Source organism: Drosophila innubila, chromosome X, assembly GCF_004354385.1.
Source record: "Drosophila innubila isolate TH190305 chromosome X, UK_Dinn_1.0, whole genome shotgun sequence".
Classification (NCBI taxonomy): Eukaryota; Metazoa; Arthropoda; class Insecta; order Diptera; family Drosophilidae; genus Drosophila; species Drosophila innubila.
The window spans coordinates 23,917,780-23,943,127 of record NC_047626.1 but is presented as its reverse complement, the minus strand read 5'-3'; the positions used below and the strand labels follow the sequence as shown (position 1 = coordinate 23,943,127).

At 39.8% G+C, this 25,348-nt stretch overlaps 7 protein-coding genes and 1 long non-coding RNA gene across 24 annotated transcripts; 4 read left to right on the top strand and 4 right to left on the bottom strand.

Annotated features, from left to right (window-relative positions):
- Window positions 1-1,059: 1,059 nt before the first annotated feature.
- On the bottom strand, window positions 1,060-9,419 carry LOC117794078 (high affinity copper uptake protein 1). 12 transcript variants are annotated; one of them, XR_004618354.1, is made up of 7 exons: window positions 9,312-9,419; window positions 3,693-3,785; window positions 3,457-3,635; window positions 3,138-3,385; window positions 2,572-2,601; window positions 1,313-1,769; window positions 1,060-1,238 (listed from the first exon to the last, which is right to left on the bottom strand). XR_004618354.1 is itself a non-coding variant. In XM_034634553.1 (7 exons), exons 3-7 carry the CDS (start codon window positions 3,709-3,711, stop codon window positions 1,568-1,570), a joined length of 678 nt encoding a protein of 225 aa, XP_034490444.1. In that variant the 5' UTR covers window positions 3,712-3,785; window positions 8,635-8,740; window positions 9,312-9,386; the 3' UTR covers window positions 1,060-1,567. The 12 variants fall into 12 exon arrangements, 11 of the variants coding, with proteins under 11 accessions (XP_034490444.1, XP_034490438.1, XP_034490445.1 ...); XM_034634553.1 differs by adding an exon at window positions 8,635-8,740 and having other exon boundaries at window positions 1,060-1,769; window positions 9,312-9,386; XM_034634547.1 differs by adding an exon at window positions 8,635-8,740 and having other exon boundaries at window positions 1,060-1,769; window positions 3,697-3,785; window positions 9,312-9,386.
- LOC117794077 (histone acetyltransferase KAT2A-like) lies at window positions 6,003-7,364 on the bottom strand. Its single transcript, XM_034634543.1, has one exon. The coding sequence runs from the start codon at window positions 7,321-7,323 to the stop codon at window positions 6,004-6,006; it is 1,320 nt and encodes a 439-aa protein (XP_034490434.1). The 5' UTR covers window positions 7,324-7,364; the 3' UTR covers window position 6,003.
- A 377-nt stretch (window positions 9,420-9,796) lies between the features above and the next one.
- On the bottom strand, window positions 9,797-11,845 carry LOC117794076 (protein swallow-like). 2 transcript variants are annotated; one of them, XM_034634541.1, is made up of 3 exons: window positions 11,496-11,845; window positions 10,584-11,438; window positions 9,797-10,510 (listed from the first exon to the last, which is right to left on the bottom strand). In XM_034634541.1, the coding sequence occupies exons 1-3, from the start codon at window positions 11,746-11,748 to the stop codon at window positions 10,026-10,028; spliced, it is 1,593 nt and encodes a 530-aa protein (XP_034490432.1). In that variant the 5' UTR covers window positions 11,749-11,845; the 3' UTR covers window positions 9,797-10,025. The 2 variants fall into 2 exon arrangements, with proteins under 2 accessions (XP_034490432.1, XP_034490433.1); XM_034634542.1 differs by having other exon boundaries at window positions 10,584-11,435.
- On the top strand, window positions 10,878-19,005 carry LOC117794080. The gene is made up of 3 exons (XR_004618355.1): window positions 10,878-10,888; window positions 18,102-18,559; window positions 18,625-19,005. It is a non-coding gene; the product is annotated as an uncharacterized LOC117794080 (long non-coding RNA).
- On the top strand, window positions 12,857-13,855 carry LOC117794079 (zinc finger protein 593 homolog). Of its 2 annotated transcripts, none has more exons than XM_034634556.1 (2): window positions 12,857-12,983; window positions 13,044-13,855. In XM_034634556.1, exon 2 carries the CDS (start codon window positions 13,201-13,203, stop codon window positions 13,729-13,731), a length of 531 nt encoding a protein of 176 aa, XP_034490447.1. In that variant the 5' UTR covers window positions 12,857-12,983; window positions 13,044-13,200; the 3' UTR covers window positions 13,732-13,855. The 2 variants fall into 2 exon arrangements, with proteins under 2 accessions (XP_034490447.1, XP_034490448.1); XM_034634557.1 differs by having other exon boundaries at window positions 12,895-12,987.
- On the bottom strand, window positions 14,208-20,409 carry LOC117794075 (cell division cycle 7-related protein kinase). Of its 2 annotated transcripts, XM_034634539.1 has the most exons (4): window positions 20,123-20,409; window positions 19,225-19,986; window positions 18,335-18,557; window positions 14,208-16,210 (listed from the first exon to the last, which is right to left on the bottom strand). In XM_034634539.1, exons 2-4 carry the CDS (start codon window positions 19,733-19,735, stop codon window positions 14,632-14,634), a joined length of 2,313 nt encoding a protein of 770 aa, XP_034490430.1. In that variant the 5' UTR covers window positions 19,736-19,986; window positions 20,123-20,409; the 3' UTR covers window positions 14,208-14,631. The 2 variants fall into 2 exon arrangements, with proteins under 2 accessions (XP_034490430.1, XP_034490429.1); XM_034634538.1 differs by lacking the exon at window positions 20,123-20,409 and having other exon boundaries at window positions 19,225-20,081.
- Window positions 20,410-21,278: 869 nt separating this feature from the next.
- On the top strand, window positions 21,279-23,273 carry LOC117788520 (protein swallow-like). Of its 2 annotated transcripts, none has more exons than XM_034627314.1 (3): window positions 21,279-21,585; window positions 21,646-22,497; window positions 22,571-23,273. In XM_034627314.1, exons 1-3 carry the CDS (start codon window positions 21,327-21,329, stop codon window positions 23,053-23,055), a joined length of 1,596 nt encoding a protein of 531 aa, XP_034483205.1. In that variant the 5' UTR covers window positions 21,279-21,326; the 3' UTR covers window positions 23,056-23,273. The 2 variants fall into 2 exon arrangements, with proteins under 2 accessions (XP_034483205.1, XP_034483198.1); XM_034627307.1 differs by having other exon boundaries at window positions 21,643-22,497.
- A 603-nt stretch (window positions 23,274-23,876) lies between these two features.
- LOC117793869 (calcyclin-binding protein) lies at window positions 23,877-25,135 on the top strand. Of its 2 annotated transcripts, XM_034634300.1 has the most exons (4): window positions 23,877-23,951; window positions 24,093-24,177; window positions 24,246-24,421; window positions 24,500-25,135. In XM_034634300.1, the coding sequence occupies exons 2-4, from the start codon at window positions 24,163-24,165 to the stop codon at window positions 25,002-25,004; spliced, it is 696 nt and encodes a 231-aa protein (XP_034490191.1). In that variant the 5' UTR covers window positions 23,877-23,951; window positions 24,093-24,162; the 3' UTR covers window positions 25,005-25,135. The 2 variants fall into 2 exon arrangements, with proteins under 2 accessions (XP_034490191.1, XP_034490190.1); XM_034634299.1 differs by having other exon boundaries at window positions 23,877-24,177.
- The last annotated feature ends 213 nt before the right edge of the window (window positions 25,136-25,348 follow it).

The window sequence follows — 25,348 nt, the reverse complement described above, 5'->3', positions numbered from 1 at the left end:
TTCATCTTAAATTCAATTTTCAACAGATCGTTGCTCGTTCTTCTCCAAACAAATTAGTTTAAACTTCATAAAACTTAATTACGCTGTTCATTGTTGAAATCAGAGATCGAAAATTAGAGAAATCCTTTTAAAAAGAATAATCAAACCCGAACAGAAGGGACTTAAATGAATGAGAAACCCGTCCTGTAAAAAAAAAAAAAAAAAAAAAAAATTGTGTATCAAAATTCAAATAAAATCAAGAAACAATAAAATAGTTATTTGTGTTTGTCAAATCATAGTTGTTACAATCCCTGGTTGATATAAAATCATCAAAACTACAAAAATAAAACTTAATGTGTCTTTCTAAGATAGGATTCGGAGTAAAACTAGCTGAAAATATAATTTTTATAGGTAAAAAAAATCCTTATTCTTTTTGATGGTAGAGCGATTAAACAAAATTCTTTCAAAATTCAAAATCCTTTACACCTTTGACAGAGTTATGAAAAGTCCGTCTATTACTTACTTTTGCACAAGGCTGTAATTCGGAGTGAAAAAACAAGACAAATTTATAGTTGATTTTCATTTAGCAATTGTATATATTTATTTGTATAGATAACATGTATACGTATTGTAATTTTGTGGTTGCCATTTACTGCATTTATCTTTAATATCTACACTTTCTATAAATGTATATATAACTATGTATCTTTATATCAATTTTGGTAATCTAACATATTTATTCCGGAATTTTCAACATCTACAAAAATTAAACAAATTACAACAAAAAAAAAAAAGAACTGTTGGCAAACACAAAGCAAAATCATGTCTTTTGCTAATATTCATACATTATATGTGTATGCATGTATATTTATAATAAAAAAGTTGCGTTTTATTAACAGTTTGATGCATAATAAGTATATAGAAGTATAATAATATTGATAGATTGTTAATCAATTGAAAAATAATGAAAAATAGCAATCAATACAAAAAGAAAAATAACGGATGTTGAGCAAATTGAGAAATTTGTTATTTTGCTAACTTACATTGAGAACTAACAACAAATTCAATGTTTATATTTACTGTTCGTTTTTTTTTTTTTTTTTTTTACAATTTTTACAGTATTTGCTGGGCAATTTTACAAGTTTATTGAATTATGTTCTTCCACTTTCAACTTAAATTCAAAGTACGCTGCTTGCAAGAAAAGTGTGCCCAAAGCGCTGCAGCTTTTCTTTGTTTTGTGTAAAGTTTTTAAATTTCTTCTGAAAAAAGTCACAGTTTATGTAATTTATAAAAATTGTGTGCTTTTCGCACTGATAAAAAAATACGTTAATACCTAAAAATTTGTGTGTTCGAATGGAGAGAACGCCTGTGTGTGTGTGTGTATGTGTTGACATTTCGAGATAATGGGCAGTATTCAGTTTAGCACCGGATAAATTAGGCTTTCGGATTCAGGTTGAGGCTCCAGTTCCGGCTCCGGCTTGATTGCGACTCGAAGCTTCTGTCATGGTGTTTCATCTGTAAGACATAGCTGGCTGGAGTGGAACATCGGCTGCTCCTTGGTTGTGTTGTCTGTGGCCCTGGTTCGCTGCTAGTGACAATGCTCCGTCACATCCACAATGACCGATTTCTTCCAGCAAAACAGAAAGTATCCAATGCCAGCGCCCAGCACGACCATCAGACAGAGCCACACATTGTATGTCATAAATATCAACATGAGCAGGAAGGATAGCGTCACCTGTAGTACGTGCAGCAGTGTCTGGTATAGATGATTGATAGACAGCATCGTGGGTCTGTGGCACACAATTAAAGCATTTGATTAGAAGCAATTTCATGTCAAGTTCATATCATCCCATTTGCCCCATATAAAAACATAAACAAATTAACAAACAATGAATAAAATTGGCATTACATGTCAACTGTTTTAGCTGTGGGTTCGCAATTGTACATTCACTAATAACTAGCATTTGATTCGTTCTCACATTCCACATTTTGAGCGCTTCAAAACGATCAATCAACATATAGATAAAATACTATAAAAAAAATATCGATATAATTATCGATTACATACATATGTTGACAGAATTTACAGAATGTGACTTTACAGTTTCTGTTTACACATGCCATGTTATGTAGCCTGTAATTTCAATCAGTTGTTTTAATTACTAGGTGCGTGTGTTAAGTCAAATATTCAAATTATATTTATACATTAGCGTGTATCTAATAAATCTAAAGATAATTATATTCACAATATAATTAAACTACATAAATAATGTGCATCATTTGAGTGTTCCGCAAGGAGTGCAGTTAATATCTATGTTAGTAGTTTCTAATGGTTATTTAAGGGACACAGCTGGCGGCTGTCTAGAGTCTAGACTCCAGAGTCTGGGTAATTGATAATATCGGATTTCGGGCAACAGGTGGTGTCCAAATTGGTAACAATTTGTCACAGCCAATAAATAAGAGACGCGAGTGTTTCAGACGGACACACTTAACTTATATGTGCAAATTAATAATATCTCACATACATATGTATTAGATATTACATATTACGAGTGGGATGCGGTACAGTTGGAGGACTCTTGGGATACTTACGGTTGTTTGTGCACAACTTCGCCAACATATCTGAGGGAATGATTGATTTTGGCGTGGGCACAGTTAACGGTTAACAGGAAACGGGTAACGGTTGCGTGTGTACAAATACAGATGTAGGAGGCGGGGAGATCAGTATCAAATTGTTATCGTTATCGTTATCAATATGCAAGCGTATTGCGATTATTGTTTTGTTTTGACATTTATATCAATAAATAATAATAATCGTATTATAATTCAAATTATTTGATTATTTTGTTTTGGGAATTTTGTACAGTCGAGTGTTGAATAGTAAATAAGATAATGATGTGAATAATTTACATTTTGATGTTGATGTTGAACGGAAAGCGTATTTGAATTTGAGCGAATGACACAAGAGACGATATTTAACGGTAAACGGCAACGAAAACGAAAACGAGAGAAAGAAAAAAATGAGATAAAAGAAAGCATTAGAAATAATATATACAGAAGACAGGACAAGGCGCTGTCTCAGGCACAGGCACAGGACGAAATCGAAACAAATACAACATGCAAAGGAGGCAGATCAGTAAGAGATGAGGATTACTCACTGCACGGGCGACGGCGCTGCGGCAGCTGGAGGTGGAAGACGTGGCGCCTCTGGATTACGTTGTGGTCCCGTTACCGGCCGATACTCCAGCAGATTGTATGTCTTCCAGAACAGATACTCGCGATAGTATTTGAGGCCCTCGTAGAGCAGTGCCAACAGGAAGATGGCTATCATGGAACCAATGAGACCTCCCACCGTATCAATATGCCACCAGGAGAATAGAATGGTCTCATTGTAACCAAAATGGAACTATGCGTAGAGGAAAAGAAAGCAACCCAGCATTATAGCCAGTGGGAGTATGTTCAATCTGAACGACTTACCGCCATAGACATCATGTGCTCCATGCCAGTGCCCGTGCCGCCGGCATGATGATGATGGGCATGGTCATTCATGCTCATGTCCATGGCCACCTCACCGTGAGGCGTCACCAAGGGCGGATTAAGCGTCGTCGTGTCCATATTGCTGCCATGTGCCATGTGCAAGGAATGATCAATCGGCTCTAAAAAGAAGCCGAGTTGCATCAGCAATAGATTAAAGCTGGAATAGGCGGAACTACTCACCGTGATGATGTGCATGAGCTTGTGCGTCCATTTCGACTTTGTTCTATTGTTGTTCTGGAATCGTGGCCCTTTATTATCTGTGTCTGTATCTGTATAGCGAATGGTGAAAGTTAAGTGCCAAATTTGTAACAAAACAATTAAAAAAACAGTAACAGATCCAACAAAAAATAGATTGTATATGTATTTAACTGGGTTTTCGGGTACCATCGAGTCCACTGTCTATCAATTGCACAGCTGGCAACTAGAAAGTAAGTCATTCAAATGACTTAGCGCACCTTTCACCCGGCACACAGCTCAATCTGAATGCGATAGAGACCAGTTACTTTCTCACTTTATGCCCCACCCATAATATATCCCATAACCCCCTTCCCATTCCCCTAAAGGTCACACATTCCTTACGCAGTTCGGCTCAAATGAACTTTTAATGAAATTCCCAACATTACTTGGCGTGCGAATGCGTAAATGCCTTGAAAGGGGGAGTTGAAATGGCATCCAACTTCACTTTAACCTCACTAATCGATTATGATTTTAATAACAATGATCCTGCTGAACTATGTGTTACCCTATATTGCACACAATCGTTTATAGTTGATAACATCTTGACTAAAGTTCAATTTCATTTAATCACATTGCGTTTTCTTTACTATTTCCAGTATTCTCAAGTCTATGCCATATTTAAACAACATAATATACATGGCAGTTCTTCAATTACCCCTTTCGAAATAATTATATCTAAACATTTGAAGTTATGGCATAAAAGTAAATATATATTTCGGAATTATTTGTATTCCTATTTTATTAATTTATTTACTTTCTATAAAATTTGTATGTAATTGTCTTACTAGTTCACTTTTCCGACTGGGCTTTAGATCCCAAAATTCTCATAGTATATCATATAATACTACTTATCAGACTAAACCACACTTTGGCCTACCGCAAATTGACGTTTTGGGTCAGGAAGACTTGAGTTGGGTATCTGTTTTTGTGGGGTAAAGGGAAGGCTTTACTGAAAACTGAATAACAATAACAATCGGGGGAATTCAGATTGTTTTTGCGTTTTTTGTGGTTCACATATCAGAATACCAGACAACGATGATAACGTGCATTAGAGGGTTCTATTTTTTTTGTTCTTTTTTTGTTGTTGTTGTAATTGTTGTTATTGTGGTGCATGCAATCAGTAGAATATGAAAAAAACGAGGGTAGTGTAGTGATTTAAAGGTCATTCATAAATGGATATTATAATGGATGGAAATGGGATTTGATCATATTATACTTAAAACGCTCTCTTTCTTCCCACTTTCTCTACCCTTCCTTCTCTCTCTCTCTCTCTCTCTGTCTTACTCTAATTATAGCCAAGTAGTGCTGTCTCAATTCTGTGTAATATATGATCGCAGATAACAAATACATGAGTAGACTTAATCAACGATCGTTTGCAATAAGATTTCTGTGTATGCTATAATTACTTTGTTTTGGGGAATTCAAATGAATCTCTTTACTGCTTTTTCTTTGCTCTACTCTCTCTATACAGTTCTCTTGCATTTGCAATTAAACAGTCACGCGAGTCTGTAAGTATCCGGGGATATCACTGATCACTGATCAGCAAACACGTATTTACCCGCAATGAGAAACGAGTTATGACTCGCGTTCTACATTAATGATTTCGGATCCGGTAACTATCTGAGCTGACCAGGTTAACAACAACAGCTTAGAGAGGGGGGAGAGAGATAGAGAGAGAGGGCGAACTCAAAGTTGTCTCTAAAGCTATTCGGAATAACAACAAAGTATTCACAATCTTATTCCAAGAGTCTCTAACAAAGAAACCGCAATAAAAAGCAGTTGAGGTTTTTGGAATTTCAACTGTCAGAGTAAGTGTGTGTGTTGCTTAAGATAAGGAAGGCAAATCATTTTAACACCAAGCGCAATCATACGAATTCTTAACTCGAAACAGAAGTGTATGAGTATATCTGACCCCAACTAAGAGCTATGGCCCATAACGGTTTCACAGTCTTTTAGTTGAGTCCAACCTGGCTTAAATAGACGTTCACCTTGAAGCTGCGCTTGCCTCCCAACTGGTCTAACTGGCTGCACAATTTCAACATAACATTCAAAAAAATATTTATGCAAAAGCTTTATAGAAATCTGCATTAACACTTTAAGATGTTAACACTTTTAATTGTAGTCCAAGATCTCATTAAATCTTAACTTAAATTAAGATTGTAGTTATTTTTGATAATGACTGCAATGACTAGAACTTAAACGTAATACTTTTGTATATATTCTATATATATCTTGATTCATTCTGATTCATCAGTCATCTTCGATTATTTTCTTGTCCCACAGACCCAGTTGACGCATCTGGATTTGGTAAAAGCGCTCCAAGATGTTGGCACTGCAATAATACTCGGTATCAACGGAATTGTACATGCGACAATTCGAGAAGATTCTGGCCATATCGGCCATGAAGAGGCGACGAGTCTTGTAATAACCTCGGCTTAGACGCTGTCCAACTGTGAACAGATCCATCGGATATTTGACTAGCTTATAGTAATCGGGGGCATCTCTTGTATTGACGGGACTTAGAAATGGCGCAGCCAAGGGATGACGACGAACAGCTTGAAGCACGCATGTGAAGACGGTCATCAGTTTTGAAGGATCGAATAATTCGTCAATGTTGTTATTATTGGGCGCTTTACGATTTGTATTTATTTGTGGCTTCCATCCGACATCTTTTAGACCTGGAATTGAGTCAATGGGTATAGCTCTAAAACCCTCCTTGAAGCACGTTAGACCCCGCCGAATGTTTTGAGGCCCAGTTTGCTTTTCCTGTATGATCTCTTTGAGGATTTTGCTTTGTTGTTGAACTATCGATGTGAACTCCGTATATACGATACTTGGATGCAGTTCACAGTGCATTAGAGTAGCGCCACTATACTCCTTGATATATCCGTGATATACCGGTCGGGCCAATCGAATTTTGTGGGAAAAGCCCAACTTTTTAAAGTACCCAATGGCATTCAAATCGGCAAATGTGAGCAAATTCTTGATGCCCTTCGGTACAATATAATCTTTCAGATGATTCATCAAATGGCTGCCATAGCCCCTCATTTGCTCCGACATCAAGACGGCACAGAAGACAATCTCGGTGAAGCCCTGCGATGCAAACGTACGAAAACAAATGCCGCCAATCGTCTGCTTCGATTTGATAAGGGCCAAGTTCTTGTGCTTTGGATCGAACACCATCCGGCTGATATATTCGCGGGGCATCTTGGGAAGCTGATGGGAAAACAGCGACTGCAGTGTGAACAGTATGACAGAGTTTTGCTTATCGATAGAACTTGATAGGCTGTTTGCCACAACATGCAACTCGATAATGCCCCTCTTCTCTTCGTCCTTTACAGTTTTAATAAGAGACACACTGAAAGGATCCAAGATTCCTGGCTTGATCCCAGACATCGATAAGGCTTTTTGGGCACGATCGACGACATCTTTTGGCAAATCATTCTCTTCATTCACATTCTCATCATTTTCATCGGCAAGTAATATTTCTATTTTGGATTTCTTGAGACGAGGCTCTCCATTTGTAGTCTTAGCTGTTTTGCTACCTGTATTCCAATTCATTCTGGCCATTAATTTGCTGTTCTTGCTTTGATACTAGTTCAATCATAACAAACAAATAAAAAATAAAAAAAAAAAAGCATGATAATAATATGCAATTTATAAAGATTGAACTACTTTTGCTTTGCAGCAAATCAAAGTACGAAATTATCTAAAATTCAACTTGAGCAACAAAACTACGGAAATAATTATGTATTAGGCGGTTTCCAATTGTAACGTTGCATATCGCGTTGCCAACACTGACGCTGACCCGCCATTGTGCAACACTCCCCCCGCCACACAGACGTAAAAAGATTAAGCTAATGTTGTCTGGTTCCCTGATTTGATTTTGCAATTCACTTTATGATTCTCTCTTTCTTCCATTCACCTTGTCTATGAGATATTTGTCTTGCGCGAAGACTTTCGATTTCAGCTGGATACATTAGCAGCCATTAGCAACTGTGAATAGTGGTACCGTCAGTCTATAAAGGTGTTTTCATAACTTTCGTTGATATGACAACTCGAGTACGCCGTTACTTAACGCGCATGAAAAGGAAATGAGAGAACCAAAGATGGCGGTACTCATAATTATCGATAAATGCATGCAAGGAATGTGCCTTTATTTATCTTAATGCAGTATAAATATGCCCACATCTACGAAGTACACACATATATATTAATCACACTGTTGACTCGTATATTTGCTCTTAAAATTACAAATTTGCATTTATCTGCCAGACATTTGATCTATTGTGCATCGCAATGCTAGCACTTGTAATCGTTTTCGAAGTGCAAACTTGTTTGGGCAACACTGTAAAATTAGAGAAAGAGAGGAAGCGAGAGAGAGACACTTTGCCAGCTGACAGTCGGAGACTGAGCAATTTAATATGCATGTCTTTGTGAGTGCGTTCAGTTTGAATAGCCGAAACGAGTTGGGAATCCATTGGAGGGGGGTTTTTTAGGGGAGCTGTTGTTTGTTTGCCTTATGTGTGTGTGTTACGTCACAGTGAGCGGCACACTACAGTTGCGAGACAATTGCAAATATTGCACGATTCGATCTAAATTCGAAATCGATCGAAATCGAAAAAAGATTTAAATACCAATACAGATGCACGTGATTTGCTTAAGTGCGCAAGTTTTGTATAAATGCATATGTATATGCAAACAGTCAATTCATTTATGTATGTATGTTATTGTTTAAATGGCAAATCGAGTGATTAACGAGCCACTGATAAACGAGCTTCGCACGTTCTTTTATTTATTGATAAGTGTGTATTATAAGCAACTACAGCAACAATTACCTATTGTTATTGTACATGTATGTACATATATAAGGGTACTTACTGCACTGCACTTAATGGCTGCCCCTGTGATTGTAACTGCGAAGTGCGAGTGCGAATACGAATAAGAATTCGAATGCCGGTATAAAAACTCAACGGAATGTGCAAAGCTGAAACAGAAGTCAGTAAAAACAAAAACAATAAGAAAGATACATATATTTATGGGAGTGTAATCACTGTTTTCATATGAATGCAACATCGACACGCACACACACAAGTTTGTACAGTGTCAGTATATCGTCAGTAATAAAACGATGGTAGTCACAATATCGTTCAGCTTTCACATGCTGAGGAAGCTGCTCTGCTGCATACTTCATCAGAGATGCACAATCAGAACAGCTGTTCGTCCATAACGGCATAATTGAACACTCTACAACAACAAACACTAAGCACTACAATAACAATAACGACAACAACGATTACAACGACCGACTGATTAAACCATCTGCGAACAATCATAAGCTTAAGATTATTGTCTACTCTAATGCACTTTATTCATTTTGCACAAACTTTAACAGAACAAAAATGAAAAAATTAAGAAAGTTCACTGACATTGTTATTTAATCACATATTTATGTTTGTATTTCGATATGCGCTTGCATTAAGTAGTTAAATGTTACTTTGTTGCATTATCACACTGCAATTGAGTTATTGTTTATTTTATAATTCCGTGTTATTTACTTCTTTTTGCCGTATTGCTATTTATGAAAGCAAAATGCGCACGTCTGCCCGCAGACAACTTGTTCGCACAATTAAAAACCACCTCCTCCATGGCAGCCAGCGTTGCCAACTTTTTAATGGAAAAAATAGCTAATTCTGGCTGGATATCATTCGAACAATAGCTGAAATAGCGTTGCAAAATAGCTAAAAAAAAAAAACACTCGCCAACAGACGGCACAGCTGATTTACAAATGTGGCAACAGTGCTGCCATATTGGTGAAACAAGAACGATTGCTAAAAAAAAGTTATTTTGCGCTCTGCTTGCCGATTTTGATAAATTTTTTTTTAAATCGTTAAGAATTAGCTCGATAGAATAACTCACGAGCTATTTAAGCTTATGGCTGTCGATGAGCTTCGAAATTGCTGATTGCGTTCGATTATTCATTGTAGCAGTAGGACTGCGTTCGCTTCTTGATTTATCGCTATCAAGATTTAAATTTACATTAAAAAGTCGTTTGATTTGAATGAAGATTTATGTATAAACAAACTGATGATTACAATAATTAAACTGGCACTTAACTAGGACTAAAATGAAAGCCGACAATTATTGAATACATGCATGACTACTTAAATAGACACCTTACAAAGCTTATTAAAACATAAAAATACAAAGAAATAAATAAATACTTGGGAGACTTAAGGATAAACAAGTAAATAAATATTTGGGACTCGGGATTAGACACGATCGGAATCGTTGCCTAAAAGTGGAACTGCAACCGTGTATGTGGCATTGGTGGCATCTAACGTCTGATTGGGATCGTCGCACCGTGCACATGGTCCAAAGATGCACAGCATCCGCGAGGCCAGCGATCTCTTTCTTCGGTTTGTATGATTATTGAATGTGTACTGCATATAATCGAAGGATTGGCTCTGGGTGCTCGTGTTGTTGCTGCTGTCGGCATTGGAGTTGCCGATCCGAGTCGCTGGATTCAATGAGACCAGCTCGATGACACGATTGTTGTGCTTGTCAATGTATATGATATCTCCAACTGGACCAAAGTTAATTGTCTGACCACGAAAACGGGGCTGCGGTGATCGCAGCTCGTGTCCCTCAATATCGATGGCGGAGTCGTTGCTGCTTGGATGACTACTGCCGGAATTGTTGGTGGCAATGCGATTGCAGCTGCTGGGCTGCGAGTTGATGCCAGCATCGCCTCCAGCTGCAATTGATTGACGATATATATAGTACACATGATATATACACATTGTTGATGTATTGACTTGTAATCATACCTTTAGTAAGAGCATTCCCATTGGCATCCACCTCGGAGCAATCGTTGCTAAAGTTCAACAAAAGTGGCTGCAGATGGCCGCTCATCTTGGTGGACTTGTTGGGCTCAGGACGGACACTGAGTAATGGTATTTCAATGGATCCATCTCGGCTGTCATAGGTGATATCATTGAGATTTGCATTGGGATGTGGCGTCGCATTGGCGGCGATGGCGGGCATGTCCGACAGATCGGACAGATGCGACATGTGTGCCAGATCCGTTTGTGTGGCTTTGGCAACTCTCTCTCTCTCGCTGGGGTGGGGCAATGTCGGATAGTACATCAGGGAGTGCAGGGAGTGACCAAGTGCACCATTGCCACCTGCTGCCTGTCGCTTTAGCTTTTCCTGGCATTCGGTCAAGTCTTTGCGAGCAGCTTCAAAGTAGTTGCGTGCCGCTTCAAAGTTCTTCCTCAACTGGATGTTTTCCTCAAACTTCTTGAAGAGCTTCGACTCCAAATGATCGATACGCCAGTCTTTCTCGCTCAATAGACGTTCATAGCTTTCGTCCCTCGAATTTGAATTTGTGTTCGTTTCGCTGCTGTTGGCCGTCGACAAGGACTCGTCCAGCTTCTGCTGATCCTCGGCGTTGCCACGTGGCGTCAATGACTCCGGCATCGATCGATGGCGTTGAAATGCGCCAGATGCATTCTGGAGACGCTTCTGCTTCGGATCATCCATTTCTGCAATATACTTTCTCACTTTGCTGGTCACGTGCTGATAGCGACGCCGAGTGTATGCCGTGTGTATGTCCTGGTAGGAGATCGCTTTGCTGCTCCGCGCAATTGTGGTGGTAATTCCATCATTATTGCTCGAACCTGCTAATTGCTTATTGCAATTAGCAACTTATTTTCAATCGAATTTCGAGATGCGCTTACCATTCTTAGCTTCCTCGTGATCCCGATCATGATCGTGATCAAGTCCCACGGGATCACTGGCACAAGTTTCTTCGGAGCAGTCGCTGTTCAAAAATGGCGACTCGTTCTCTTGAAAATGTTCCAGCTCAGAGAGTTCCAGGCGTATGCTGCATTGCCGCTGAAGGCTTCGGTTCTTGCCAACTGACGACGCGTTTAAATTGTCGAAGAGGTCGTCTGCGGGGAAGCTTTCATCTTGCAGACTCATTTTAAACATATAAAATTGCACATTAACCAAGTCTTTTCACAGTGATCGCTGCTTGTGCAAAATACATAAATACATTCAACAAATTCAACTTGGAAGAGCACCGTTATATTCAAGTGACACAAAGAGCTAGTTCTCGATATAGATTACAGCTTCTAGTTCATTTTGTGTTCCGTTAGTTCTAAGCTCAACTGGTGGTCAGCGATATATCCCCATGATGCTGTAAATATCGATATGGTCGATACTAACCAGTTTCATGTAAATTTTAAAACATTAAAATAAATGGACTTATATTTTCAAAAATAAATATTTACAATACAGTTCAACAAAGTAAAAGAACCGAAATTGTTAAAAAAAAAAACTGGCACATAAAATGAATGCAAACAAATACAACATTTTTTTGCAATACTCTAGCACAATTTTTACAGAGCAGAATCGGAATAAAAATTAACTTAAAATATTTCACCATGTGACTTTAGACACTAAGCAAATAACCTATAGATAACTCATTTCATACAACGAAATTGTTCACAAGTCAAGTTTTCAAAAACCATGACTTTTGTGACTACCGGGCTTCGGGTTTTTTACAGCCAACAAAAAAACAGGGTGGCAGTCTTGAACCTAACAATTCAATAAAAGTGCCGATATTAGTATTTAATAATGTATCTTTTTATGTATTTTTATTAATATTGAATATTTTTGCAGAGTTTTTGTTTGATATTTTTCTAATTTAAGTTATACAACTTCTTTACCCGAGGGGGGTCATAAAAACGATCACCATCATTTTATATAATTTTGAATTTTAAATGTTTCTTAAAAATTTGTATATATTGCTAAATAAAGTTTTACGTTTAAATTGTGCTCCGTCCACAAACATTGATTGTTTGGCTTTTAACTCACTTCCGATTGTTAATTTTATCGAGTATATGTACTTATCGGATACGAACGCATGAGAAATTATCGCAGGGTGAATAAAATATAAATAAAGCTCAGATTATGCACGAGCGCAAAAAGGTTTACTCAGTTTTATTAAATTGGCATAATTACATCATATTAATTGCAAATTAGATAAATAAATAAATACGAAACAGCTGTGCAGTGTATACACAGCTGGTGTCAGTTGTGCACGTCAGTGTGTACGCACCTAACCCCCATCAGCAGTGACACAGTGTGCACCTAACAGTTTTAGTTTTAATAATTATTTGTGCGCAGTAGATTGCAATAAACGTTGTTTATTAAATAATTGTGTGGGTAAAAAATGAATTTAATGTCAGTTTCTTGGTTTAATCGACGTTCTCTTTTGGCAGTATTCTAATTTTCGCAATTTGAGCTGTTTACCACCTGTCGGGCCTGCAAGCGCCGTTGTGCAAAACAAAAACACGTGTAGTCGCTGGGACTGCAAAACAAAACAGGGTCTCATTTTATTTGTTTTATAAGAAGTCAATACTAAAAAAACTCTTCAAGATGGGTATGGTACAGAAGCGTAAGAAGATGCACTATGGCGACACGCATCTGCAGCGTCGCTGGCGTGTACGCAACCGCAGAAGAGATCTGGATCAAATCGATGATGATATGCGCACTCGCAGCGCGGAACTGATCAACCAGAATGTGGACTTGGATAAGCCGGGATTTGCGCAGTTCTACTGTGTGCACTGTGCCAAGTACTTTATCGATGACACATCTATGCAGGCGCATTTCCGCACCAAAGTGCACAAGCGTCGCATGAAGGCGCTCGAAACAGAACCGTATAGCATCGAGGAGTCGGAGCGTGCAGCTGGACGAGGCAGCTTCCAGAAGCCCAAAAAGCGTGTCATCGAGACACAGCCCAGCAAGGAAGATGTCATCGCTGGCAAACGCATCAAAGTCGTCGAAGTTCCCGAAGACAACACAGACAACAACACCATGGAGGAGGAGGCGCAAGAGGAGAAGACAACTGAAAAGCCAACGCCATCCAAGAAAGCTACCAGAAAGAGAGCTAAAAAATTGGCAACATAAATTGCATCAGTTTGTAGGACTTAGTTACGTAGACAACAAATAGCATACAATTATTAATTTTTTATGTATGTAAACTTGATGAAAATAATGTTTAGTTTCCGAAATATAAATGCAAAAGTTACAATAATTGTGTAGATTGACTTTCATTTGAGTCAGGACATCCAGATATTCCCCATCCCTCAAGAGTAAATAAAACATTTCATTTGAAATAGCATCGTATAAATATATTTGTTTGTATATACACATAGAGTTATATATGGTATATATATGTATATATTGTAATTCTCAGCTCAGTTGATTTACCCTATACATACATATATATATATGTCATATATACTTATATATGCATTAAAAACTATTCGAATACAACATGTATACATTCTATATAATACAATAGGTATATAGCTGGTTTTATACTGTTATACGTTGCCAAAACTATTGTTATATATTTTAAAAATACAAAAAAAAACATTTAATTATAGTATGTATATATATTATATAAATTTTATGTATGTATATATTTGGTGTACATTTAGTGATATCGAAAACCAATCAAATTCTGATTTGCATTTGGGACTTTTGAGTATAATAACAAACAGATTGAAGTGTTTATGGGATTAGTTATAGGAGTAGGAGAGTAGACTTGGATCCAAGTTGAGGGGTGTTCCATATGAGTGCGGCAATTGGAGTATCCTCAACTTTTTGGACATATGTATTATGAATGATGACTGGGCAGTGTTGATGATGTAGGTATGAATATGAATGTGTGTGTGTGTGTGTGTATATGTATATACATATATACAAAGCCCGACACTGGTGAAAGTTTAAGTTCTAAGGTGTATATATGTATATATAGATATATGTCTATATATACAGGATATTGTGTAGTTTCGACTAGTTTCACAGTTTGTTTAGAGTTGGATGCAACTGCTCGCCGTTTGCCATCGTCTGCTGTTTGCCAGCAGCTGCAGTTCCAGCTCCAGCTCCGGCTCCAACTGATGCCCCTCCTCCTCCCCCTGCTGCTGGCGCTTTGGTGGCGCGCCTGCGCGTCGTCGTATTCGTCACGGACTCGGCGCGCACTTTCCGTGGCGGCACGACAGCAGGAGCAGCAGGTGCAATCTCTGGATGCTCGGTGAAGAATGGATGATTGAGCGCTTCTTCGGCACTGATGCGATTATGGGGATTGATCTCAAGCAGGCGACCAAGCAGATCATATGCGCTGGCCGGAAAGCATTCATAGGAATCCAGGGGTTCGGTCACATAGTCGCTCTCCTCGCACAGGCAATTGAAAAAGTACTGATCACAGTTCTTGCACACATCGCACCTGCCGTCGGGTGATTCATATTTCCTAATCATTTGCGCATCACTGAAGATTAAGCGATGACGGAAGCGCAGGCACAGCTTGCGCAGATTGAGTGACTTTGATCTGTGACTAATTGTCACCATGCGCTCCAAGGCCAGGGCCGTTTTCCTTATAGCCCGATCACCGAATATGGTCACGATCTCGGCGAGAGCAACGAAATCGTTGGGCGCCTTGAAGAATGGATACACCGAGGACAGTATGGAGAGGAAGATAACGCCCGCCGCCCACACATCCACAGCGGTTGTCTGATCCGCATACTTGAGCAGCACCTCCGGCGGCCGATAGCCAGGAGTGCCAGCTCGCGAGGCGTGCACCTCCTTCTTCATCAGGCAGTTGAGACAAACGGAGGGATTGGCAAAGCAAAAGCATTTCCCGTTTCCCCCGCCAGCTGATCGATTTGTGTTGTACTTGCTGCTGCTGCCGCTGCTTGCCGGCTGCTGCTGCTCCGCCTGGACATGGGATGGACCAAGGGCATCGGTAGCATCGGCTAGACTCTGCTTGGGATCATCTGGTGTCGTCAATTCAACACTGGCCTTTGTGCTCTGCGCTATCTCGTTGACCGGCTTTAGGGGCATCTTGTTCCAGCTGCTTGGCGCTGTTTCCTCGATCAGACGCATGCGCTTAACGGCGCCTCCCAACGTGGCATCCGTTTCTCTTAGGCTGGCTGCTTGGCTGGCAGCTGCTGTTGCTGCTCCTGCCGCTCCTGCCTGCTGCTGTGCGGCGGACAACGAATCCCGCTCTCTTGGACGCTTGCTGTTGCCAATGACAATGTTGCCCCTTCGCAAATCCTGCAGAGCAGCACCAGGAGCAGAAGCAACACCAGACTGCTGCTGTGAGACAGTCACATGCTGCGCCAATCCGAAATCCACAAGCAGAAACTGCCCCTGCCGGCGATTATATAGAAAGTTGCTTGGCTTCACGTCCCGGTGTATAATGTTGAATTTGTGCACATGTCGCAGGGCCAAGAGCAGATTTCGCATATACATCCGGATCTCCGGCACATCCATTTTGGTATAGAAGTCATGGAAGCGGTCATGCGGCATGTAGGGCATCACAAAAGCCGCCGATGCCTCGCAGCGCAGGCAACAATGGATTCCCACCACATTATCCGTGCCTCTAAAAAAAACGAGCGAAGAATGGAGATGGTAAAAGAGATTAGAATGAAAGCAGTGAACCAAATCAAATGTTATAAATGCAAATGTGGACATTCAGCAGAACCTATAGAGGTTCCCTTTCCACAATATATAGTTAACACGTCACTTAATACGTCCCGGGTCTAACATATAACTGGTGCCACAAATAAAAAATACATATTTTTCTCAGAAAGTTCCATCTTGTATAAGTACTGTGACCAAATTTGAGCTTAATTGGTTTATAAGTTTGCAAGCAACCGTCACTTAAAAAATGCTTCTTTTTTTTGTAATTTTCAAACAATGATCAAATCTGAATTTTCTTGCATTGAAAAAAAATATATTTTTTTAATGGATAAAATCCATTTGCAGACAAAAAATTGCATGATAAATGTTACTCAGACTCTGCTCTGTTGAAAACAACTGTGAGTGGTGGTATGATGAGGAGGTTAAACGTGGTCGTACAAACACAAATGATGAAGAATTCTCTAATAGTCCAAGCTCGGTAGTTGTTCCGGAAAATATAAAAAAATCTTTAAAATATTTATTTTTGGATCTTAAAATGAAGTTGAGGAAGGTAGCCAAGGTGTTAAAGTTTCAGAAAACAGTATTTTCACCATCTTGCATGATCATTTGCCTATGAGAAAGCTGTTCTCAAAATATTCTTAGAAAAATATTACCTTGATGAATAACTCCAAATTAGGTTGCACCAGCTCCTATTGTCTTTAAAAATAAACCTGTTCATACAGACAGGCAAGGCTACAAGGAATGTTGATGCTAGTCAAGAATATATGTGTATACTTTATAGTCCCTAAGTAAGTTATTAGTTGACCTGTTGAATACCCCCAATGTCAGTCATGTCAACGAATCAGTTACCTAATAATCCACATCTTCAAACGGCTTTTAAGCTTCGCCGATTATTGCGATGATTATTACTTAAGCCCTTCCAGCTAAGACGTAAGCACAAGACGTAAGACGTAAGAGGTCCATGCCGCCCACGTCGACACAGTCTGCCGACGTCACAGCGATGATAATTCGCAAGGCATTGCGCACGAACCAATCCGAGTCCCAGTCATAATTATCAACGCTGTGACGCAATTGGGCAACGGAATTTGCGCAAATTGAACGAACAGAGATAGATATACAAATATGTAGATATGCTTAACACAGAGAGTGAGCGAGAGATATACAAAAAGGTATGCAGACCAAGAGGACAAGGCAGCAAGGGCTGGGAGAGAAAAACAGAAACACGCAAAGAAAGAGAATGACAGAAAGGAGAGTTAGCTCATCGGTTAACCGGCCGGCCGGTCTGTCCGCCGGACAAATATTATGTGTGTAGCCGCCGTCAGCGAAATTCAAGTACCACCCAAACCAACCCAACCAGCCGCCTACATTCTTTGCCCACGCACAAAGCGTCATGCTGTTGTCTCCTTCTCCGTCTCCGCCTCGCATTTATATTCAATCAGTTGGTTGTGGCAAGGCATTAAAAATGCAAAACAAGCGAAAGCAATCCCTAACAAAATCAAAGTCATTCGGCAGTTTTGTTTTCTTTTAGACATTAATTACATTAACCCTGATTTATCTTATCTAATCTCAGCTAAGCAGAAGGTCGTCTATCGATACATTGCCTAATCGATAAATAACACTGTGCAGGACATGATAAAATTATTATTAATTTGCGCTCTTTGTGTTAATCAAAGATAGTCACTTAACATATGTTTAGTTCTATATTTATGAATATGTTTGTCTGTATAATTTGTAAACAAACGTAACACGAGCAAACCAAATGCGAGGAACAAAACTCAAGCAAGAGAGCGAGAGAGATGGAGAGTCGCGGTGTAACTGAGAGAACAGGGCACGTGAATGGTGTGTGAAAGTGCAATAAACGTTGGGGCAATGGCAATGGCAACTTAAATAAGTTGCAATGACGTATTGACGTGGGCACGTAGAATGAAAGAGACGTCTACATGGCTACCAGCTGACGTAGTTCGTGACGCTGTTAACGGCAAAGCGGCAGCCGACAGACGGACAAACAGACAGACACACAAATAATAAAAACTGTTTGTTCGTAATTTTTGTTCACTTCTTAAGAATTTGAATATAAACATACCCCATATCGGTCATGCATTGCAACTCCTTCATAATACGATCCGGATGACTTGTGGGTATGTGATGCTTGATCGCAAACTTGCGACGCATATTGTCCGGCAGATGAGACTCCCGTTTAAGCGTCGCCAACAGGACGGTGCTGAAGGTGCCATTGCCAATACGGCTGTGCACATCGAATATGTGCCCAATGTCGGGTATGCGGTGCAGCAGATCACTAATGGCCTCTGTGGGTAGATAGAGTATAATTACAATCCATATTTACATTACTAATGTGACTTTTGCTCTTCTAAGATCTGGCAGCACTCTTCCACTCCCTCTCTTTCTTGTGCGTCCGCAACAGTGTTGGCAAAACAGCGGTATTTTCTTATCAAATCTGGCTCTTTTCAAAATACGATATAAATTTGGTTTGTGTATTATGCGCAACTAAATGGCCAGAAATTAAAATTCTGGCTGTGAAAAGATTTATCAGACTCTGTCCATGTGCTTCATAACTGTTGTACTTGTATTGCATGCCGCAACCAAAATTTATCAAAACGCTAAGAAAAAGTTTGGCGACAGCTCTGAGATTTTTTTTTAATGAACTTTGGTTTTACATTATAATGATGAAATTCGTGAGGATATTGCATATTATCGAAGATAAATCAAAATAAAATGTTAATAAACATGCAGAAATCGGAAGATTTTTAGTTGAAAAATCTAGCTTTTTTCAGCTATTTATTTGCTGCTCAAAAGTTGACAACACTGGCTCGCAAGTACAATGAAAGTTGTGAACAAAAATAGATTTGAAAACACATACAATCACACACACATTCAATCCCACACATACTCAATCAGTGTTGCCATAGGAAATCAAAAATAAAGAGACGGAAAAATCAAAATGGTGCCTCCTACCTTCGCTTTTATTACGCGGCTTCGTCCTGATGCCCGCGCTCATCACAGCATGTTGTTGTTGTTGTCCTATGGCCGCCGGCGGTTTTTGGAGATTTACAGCATTGTTGTTGTTATTGTGCTGCTTGTGCAGCATCATCATTGGAACTTGCTTGCTCCGAGCAGATGAAAATACAGCTGCAGCTGCAGTTGTTGTTGTTGTCGTCGTCTGGATCGACATCGACTTCTCGTCCTGACGCGCTATTGGCCAGGAGTGAACGCCGCTGCTGGCGCTCTGAACCACACTGACACTCATGCCTTGAAATGTGGCTGCCAACTTGGGACTGGAATTGCCTCGAGCTGTTGCTGCTGCTGTTGTTGTTGTATTGATAAGTTGCTGCTGTTGCTTTGGCTTGTTGTTGTTTTGCCTCTGGGCGTGTGCATAGTGCTTTGTTGTTGTTGTTGTTGGAGCAGCCGCTACGACCGTGCTGCTGTAGTCGTAGCAGCCGGATCCGGAATTATTGCGCTTATCCATATCCGTATTCCAGGCGTCGTTGGAGCAATCAAGGACAGCATCGGCCTGACGAAAGTATGCGGAGCGGATGGAGTTGGGAATTTTGGTTTCCTTTGTCCGGTTTATTCCGGTTGTCGACTGTTCCCCTCAAGATTATGTTGCTCTCTAGCCGTTTTTTTTTTGTATATTTTTTTTTGCTGTTGTTATTGTTGTGGCGTCGTGTTTTATCGCCACCCTCTTGAGATATTTGGTGGAGGTAGAGGGTTTCTTGTCTATAAATACATGGAAATTTTGACCGAACTTGAAAATGGTTTTAATTTGATTTAATTTGTTTGTTTCTGCCAAATGAAACTGACACACATTTCTAACATTTTACATATCTCAGCTAGTCGAATTTCAACCGCTTACTTTTTTTTTACTCGATTCGGATTCCGTTTCTGCTTTTGTTTTGGTGTCTCTCTTCTTCCGCTGCCGCTGCTCCTACCGCACCCGCTGCCAATCACCGACTTTATACGTCACGTATGAGGAACGAACCACGATGTTGGCGAATATCAGCTGGAGCACTAGTCAGCCGCCGCACTTTCCGTATTATCTAATTAAATGCGACCCATACACCAAATTTATTTACACTGCGATGCGACCGACCGACGCGGTCTACTTAGGGCACTGTTGCCAACTTGGCTATGTTATAGCTAGATTTTTGGCTATTTTCAGCGTTCGTTTGCTAGAAAAATGTTAAAATTGCTTTTAGCTAAAAGTCTGGCTATTTTAAATATATATTCAGCTAAGCTTTGCTATTAATATTTGTGGTAAAACTGTGCAAAAGTGACCACAACAATAATATTAGATGCTTTTAAGACAGAAATAGCTATTGTTCCCACTAAAAACTTGGCAGCACTCGTGTGGAAGGCTGCCACCTGGTCCAATGGCTGCCACCCTGCAAAATTTCTCGATCTGGCAACTTCTACCATTTGAATTTCTAATTTCGAACTTTACATTTTCATCAAAATATTGGTGGGATTCCTGAAACAGATTCGGATTTGGTTTCGTTACAGATTTGATTTCGCCGATCAGCTTTTCACAACGAAAATGCGAAAATGCATGCGATCGCATCAATGTTGCTCTTAAATTGCTGATTTCGCCGTTCTTTTTGTTTATTTCGTCGTTTTGTTTTCCCAAGTTCTTTCAATTGGTTTTGTTTCTTTCCATTTTTGAAATCTTCTTCTCCGTCTCTCTTTTGGTATTTTCGTTGTTTTTTTTTCTATATTGTGAAGACATTAGATTTTTTTTTTAATTTGGTCCTTCTACTTTGTTGAACTGTATTGTAAATATTTATTTTTGAGAATATAAATCCATTTATTTTAATATTTTAAAATTTACATGAAACTGGTTAATATCGACCATATCGATATATATCGCTGACCACCAGTTGAGCTTAGAACTATCAGAACACATAATGAACTAGGAGCTGTAATCTAGATCGAGAACTAGTTCTTTGTGTCACTTAAATATAACGGTGCTCTTCCAAGTTGAACTTGTTGAATGTATTTATGTATAGATTTTGCACAATCAGCGATCACTGTGAAAAGACTTGGTTAATGTGCAATTTTATATGTTTAAAATGAGTCTGCAGGATGAAAGCTTCCCCGCAGACGACCTCTTCGACAATTTAAACGCGTCGTCAGTTGGCAAGAACCGAAGCCTTCAGCGACAATGCAACATACTCCAACGCCTGGAACTCTCTGAGCTGGAACATTTTCAAGAGAACGAGTCGCCATTTTTGAACAGCGACTGCTCCGAAGAAACTTGTGCCAGTGATCCCGTGGGACTTGATCACGATCATGATCGGGATCCCGGGGAAGCTAAGAATGGTAAGCGCATCTCGAAATTCGATTGAAAACAAGTTGATAACTGCAATTAGCAATTAGAAGGTGCGGGCAATAATGATGGAATTACCACCACAATTGCGCGGAGCAGCAAAGCGATCTCCTACCAGGACATACACACGGCATACACTCGGCGTCGTTATCAGCACGTGACCAGCAAAGTGAGAAAGTATATTGCAGAGATGGATGATCCGAAGCAGAAGCGTTGCCAAAATGCATCTGGCGCATTTCAACGCCATCGATCGATGCCGGAGTCATTGACGCCACGTGGCAACGCCGAGGATCAGCAGAAGCTGGACGAGTCCTTGTCGACGGCCAACAGCAGCGAAACGAACACAAATTCAAACTCGAGGGACGAAAGCTATGAACGTCTATTGAGCGAGAAAGACTGGCGTATCGATCATTTGGAGTCGAAGCTCTTCAAGAAATTTGAGGAAAACATCCAGTTGAGGAAGAACTTTGAAGCGGCACGCAACTACTTTGAAGCTGCTCGCAAAGACTTGACCGAATGCCAGGAAAAGCTAAAGCGACAGGCAGCAGGTGGCAATGGTGCACTTGGTCACTCCCTGCACTCTCTGATGTACTATCCGACATTGCCCCACCCTAGCGAGAGAGAGAGAGTTGCCAAAGCCACACAAACGGATCTGGCACACATGTTGCATCTGTCCGATCTGTCGGACATGCCCGCCATCGCCGCCAATGCGACGCCACATCCCAATGCAAATCTCAATGATATCACCTATGACAGCCGAGATGGATCCATTGAAATACCATTACTCAGTGTCCGTCCTGAGCCCAACAAGTCCACCAAGATGAGCGGCCATCTGCAGCCACTTTTGTTGAACTTTAGCAATGATTGCTCCGAGGTGGATGCCAATGGGAATGCTCTTAATAAAGGTATGAATACATGTCAATTTATCAACAATTTGTATATATCATGTGTACTATATATATCGTCAATCAATTGCAGCTGGAGGCGATGCTGGCATCAACTCGCAGCCCAGCAGCTGCAATCGCATTGTCACCAACAATTCCGGCAGTAGTCATCCAAGCAGCAACGACTCCGCCATCGATATTGAGGGACACGAGCTGCGATCACCGCAGCCCCGTTTTCGTGGTCAGACAATTAACTTTGTTCCAGTTGGAGATATCATATACATTGACAAGCACAACAATCGTGTCATCGAGCTGGTCTCATTGAATCCAGCGACTCGGATCGGCAACTCCAATGCCGACAGCAGTAACAACACGAGCACCCAGAGCCAATCCTTCGATTATATGCAGTACACATCCAATAATCATACAAACCGAAGAAAGAGATCGCTAGCCTCGCGAATGCTGCGCATCTTTGGACCATGTGCACGGTGCGACGATCCCAATCAGACGTTAGATGCCACCAATGCCACATACACGGTTGCAGTTCCACTTTTAGGCAACGATTCCGATCGTGTCTAATCCCGAGTCCCAAATATTTATTTACTTGTTTATCCTTAAGTCTCTCAAGTATTTATTTATTTCTTTGTATTTTTATGTTTTAATAAGCTTTGTAAGGTGTCTATTTAAGTAGTCATGCATGTATTCAATTATTGTCGGCTTTCATTTTAGTCCTAGTTAAGTGCCAGTTTAATTATTGTAGTCATCAGTTTGTTAATACATAAATCTTTATCCAAATCAAACAACTTTTGAATGTAAATTTAAATTTGATAGCGATAAATCAAGAAGCGAACGCAGTCCTACTGCTACAATCAACAATCGAACGCAATCAGCTATTCGAAGCTTATCGACAGCGATTAGCTTAAATCGCTCGTTCATTTTGGTGAGTTTGATCAAAATCTTCAAGAAGGACACAATTTAATTTTTTTTTTTTATTAATAACCGTTTCTTTTTCTCCATGACTAATAAAACAATATGGCAGCACACTACATTTGAAAATCAGCTGTGCCGTCTGTTATCGAGTTTTCTTTTTAGCTATTTTGCATCGCAATCTCAGCAGTTTTTCAGATGCTTTCCAGCCAGAAACAGCTATTATTTCATCTTTAAATCGATAGCGGACGATAGTTTTTTCAAGAACCATTGAATTTGCACCACTTTATTATCGATGGTCAACTTATTTACTGATTACTGATAAAAAAAAACATATATAAAAATTCTGCGAAAATTGAAAAAATTCTAGCTTAATAATTAAGACATTGCCAATAAAAAGTGCAAACTTTTAAATTACCAATTTTGTCCTTTGACCTAAAGTGGTGCATATTGCCGGATCGGTGAATGTAGCAGAGTGGCAACATTTGGGCCCGGTGGCGACGTTGTGGGAAGAAATGCGTTTTGCAGAACAAACATTTTCGCTTTTTGTAAGGACAATAACAAATTGAACATTTAAACAACAAAATAAACTATATAGTTCATTAAAGACTGAATAAGTTCACTCGGTCATTTCAGTGACGCGTTCATTTGAACTTTTTCAGAACGAAACAACCCAACTCCATTTGCAGCTCGAAATTTCTGCCGAACGAAGCTAATTAATATTTTTGGCTCCAAATAAATTCAACAAACTACAAAAGAATGTCTCTTGAACAGGTGAGAGCAATTTAAGAGTACTAAAGATGCATGTTTTTTATGCACATATGTATTTATATGGAAAGTAGCTGAAAGCGGATGCCGCCGAGTTCACAGCGTTATTGGAGCAGGCAAAAAGTGGGCGTGTTAAGGGCGTTCTAACCCAGGCCAAAGCAGAAGTGGAACGTGAATTGGCCAATTTAGAGATCAAAGCACGTCTTGCTGCCGAACGTCAAGCAGCGGGCACTGTTGGCATTTCCAAAAGGTAAGTGCGAATTCGACATATCGATCCTTCTAGAATCTAGATGATATTTCTGTCTTTGTCTGTTTAATTGCGTTGCAGATATCTGCACGAGCTAACTGACTATGGCTGGGATCAAAGTGCCAAATTTGTTAAACTATTTATAACATTAAATGGCGTACAAAATTGCTCAGAGGAGGCTGTCACCGTCGATTACACGGAAAACTCGATGCAGCTCCACGTGCGCGATCTCAATGGCAAAGATTATGGGCTGATGGTTAACAATCTGCTCTTTGCTATCGATGTTGAGAAGAGTTATCGTAAGCTGAAAACCGACATGGTTGCCATATACTTGAAGAAGGCGGAGGAGGGTCAAAACTGGGATGTCCTCACGTCAATACAGAAGCGTTTAAAGCAAAAGCAGGACAGCGAAATGGCAAAAGATAATGCCAATCCCGAGGAGGCTCTAGTTAATATTATGAAGAAAATGTACAACAGTGGCGATTCAAAGACGAAACAGGTCATTGCCAAGGCCTGGACCGAGAGTCAGGAGAAAGCACGTTTTGGCCCAGAGGTTGGCGGTCTCGGCAATCTTGGCGATTTATAAGCTAAACTGATGTGATAGATTGTCTGAATGTATAGGACGAAATGAATAATACATATTTGCATATGTAATGTGTTCATTTTTTCGATGCTCGCACGAAATTCCATATGCTTAAAATAAAATTTGCAGATTAAAAAAAAAAATATAAAACATTTTTTGCTTTTGCCAATCGATAACATCATATATCGAATTTGTGTTCAACTAAACGGTCGCTGCAGTGACACGCAACGGATTGGCTCGCTGACGTATATTTGAATTTACTGCATTATGTAGCTGTCAAAAAGTTAAAAACGAAGCACGTCTAATTATATATTTAATTAGATGTACCCGCTAATTTACCTTGACGA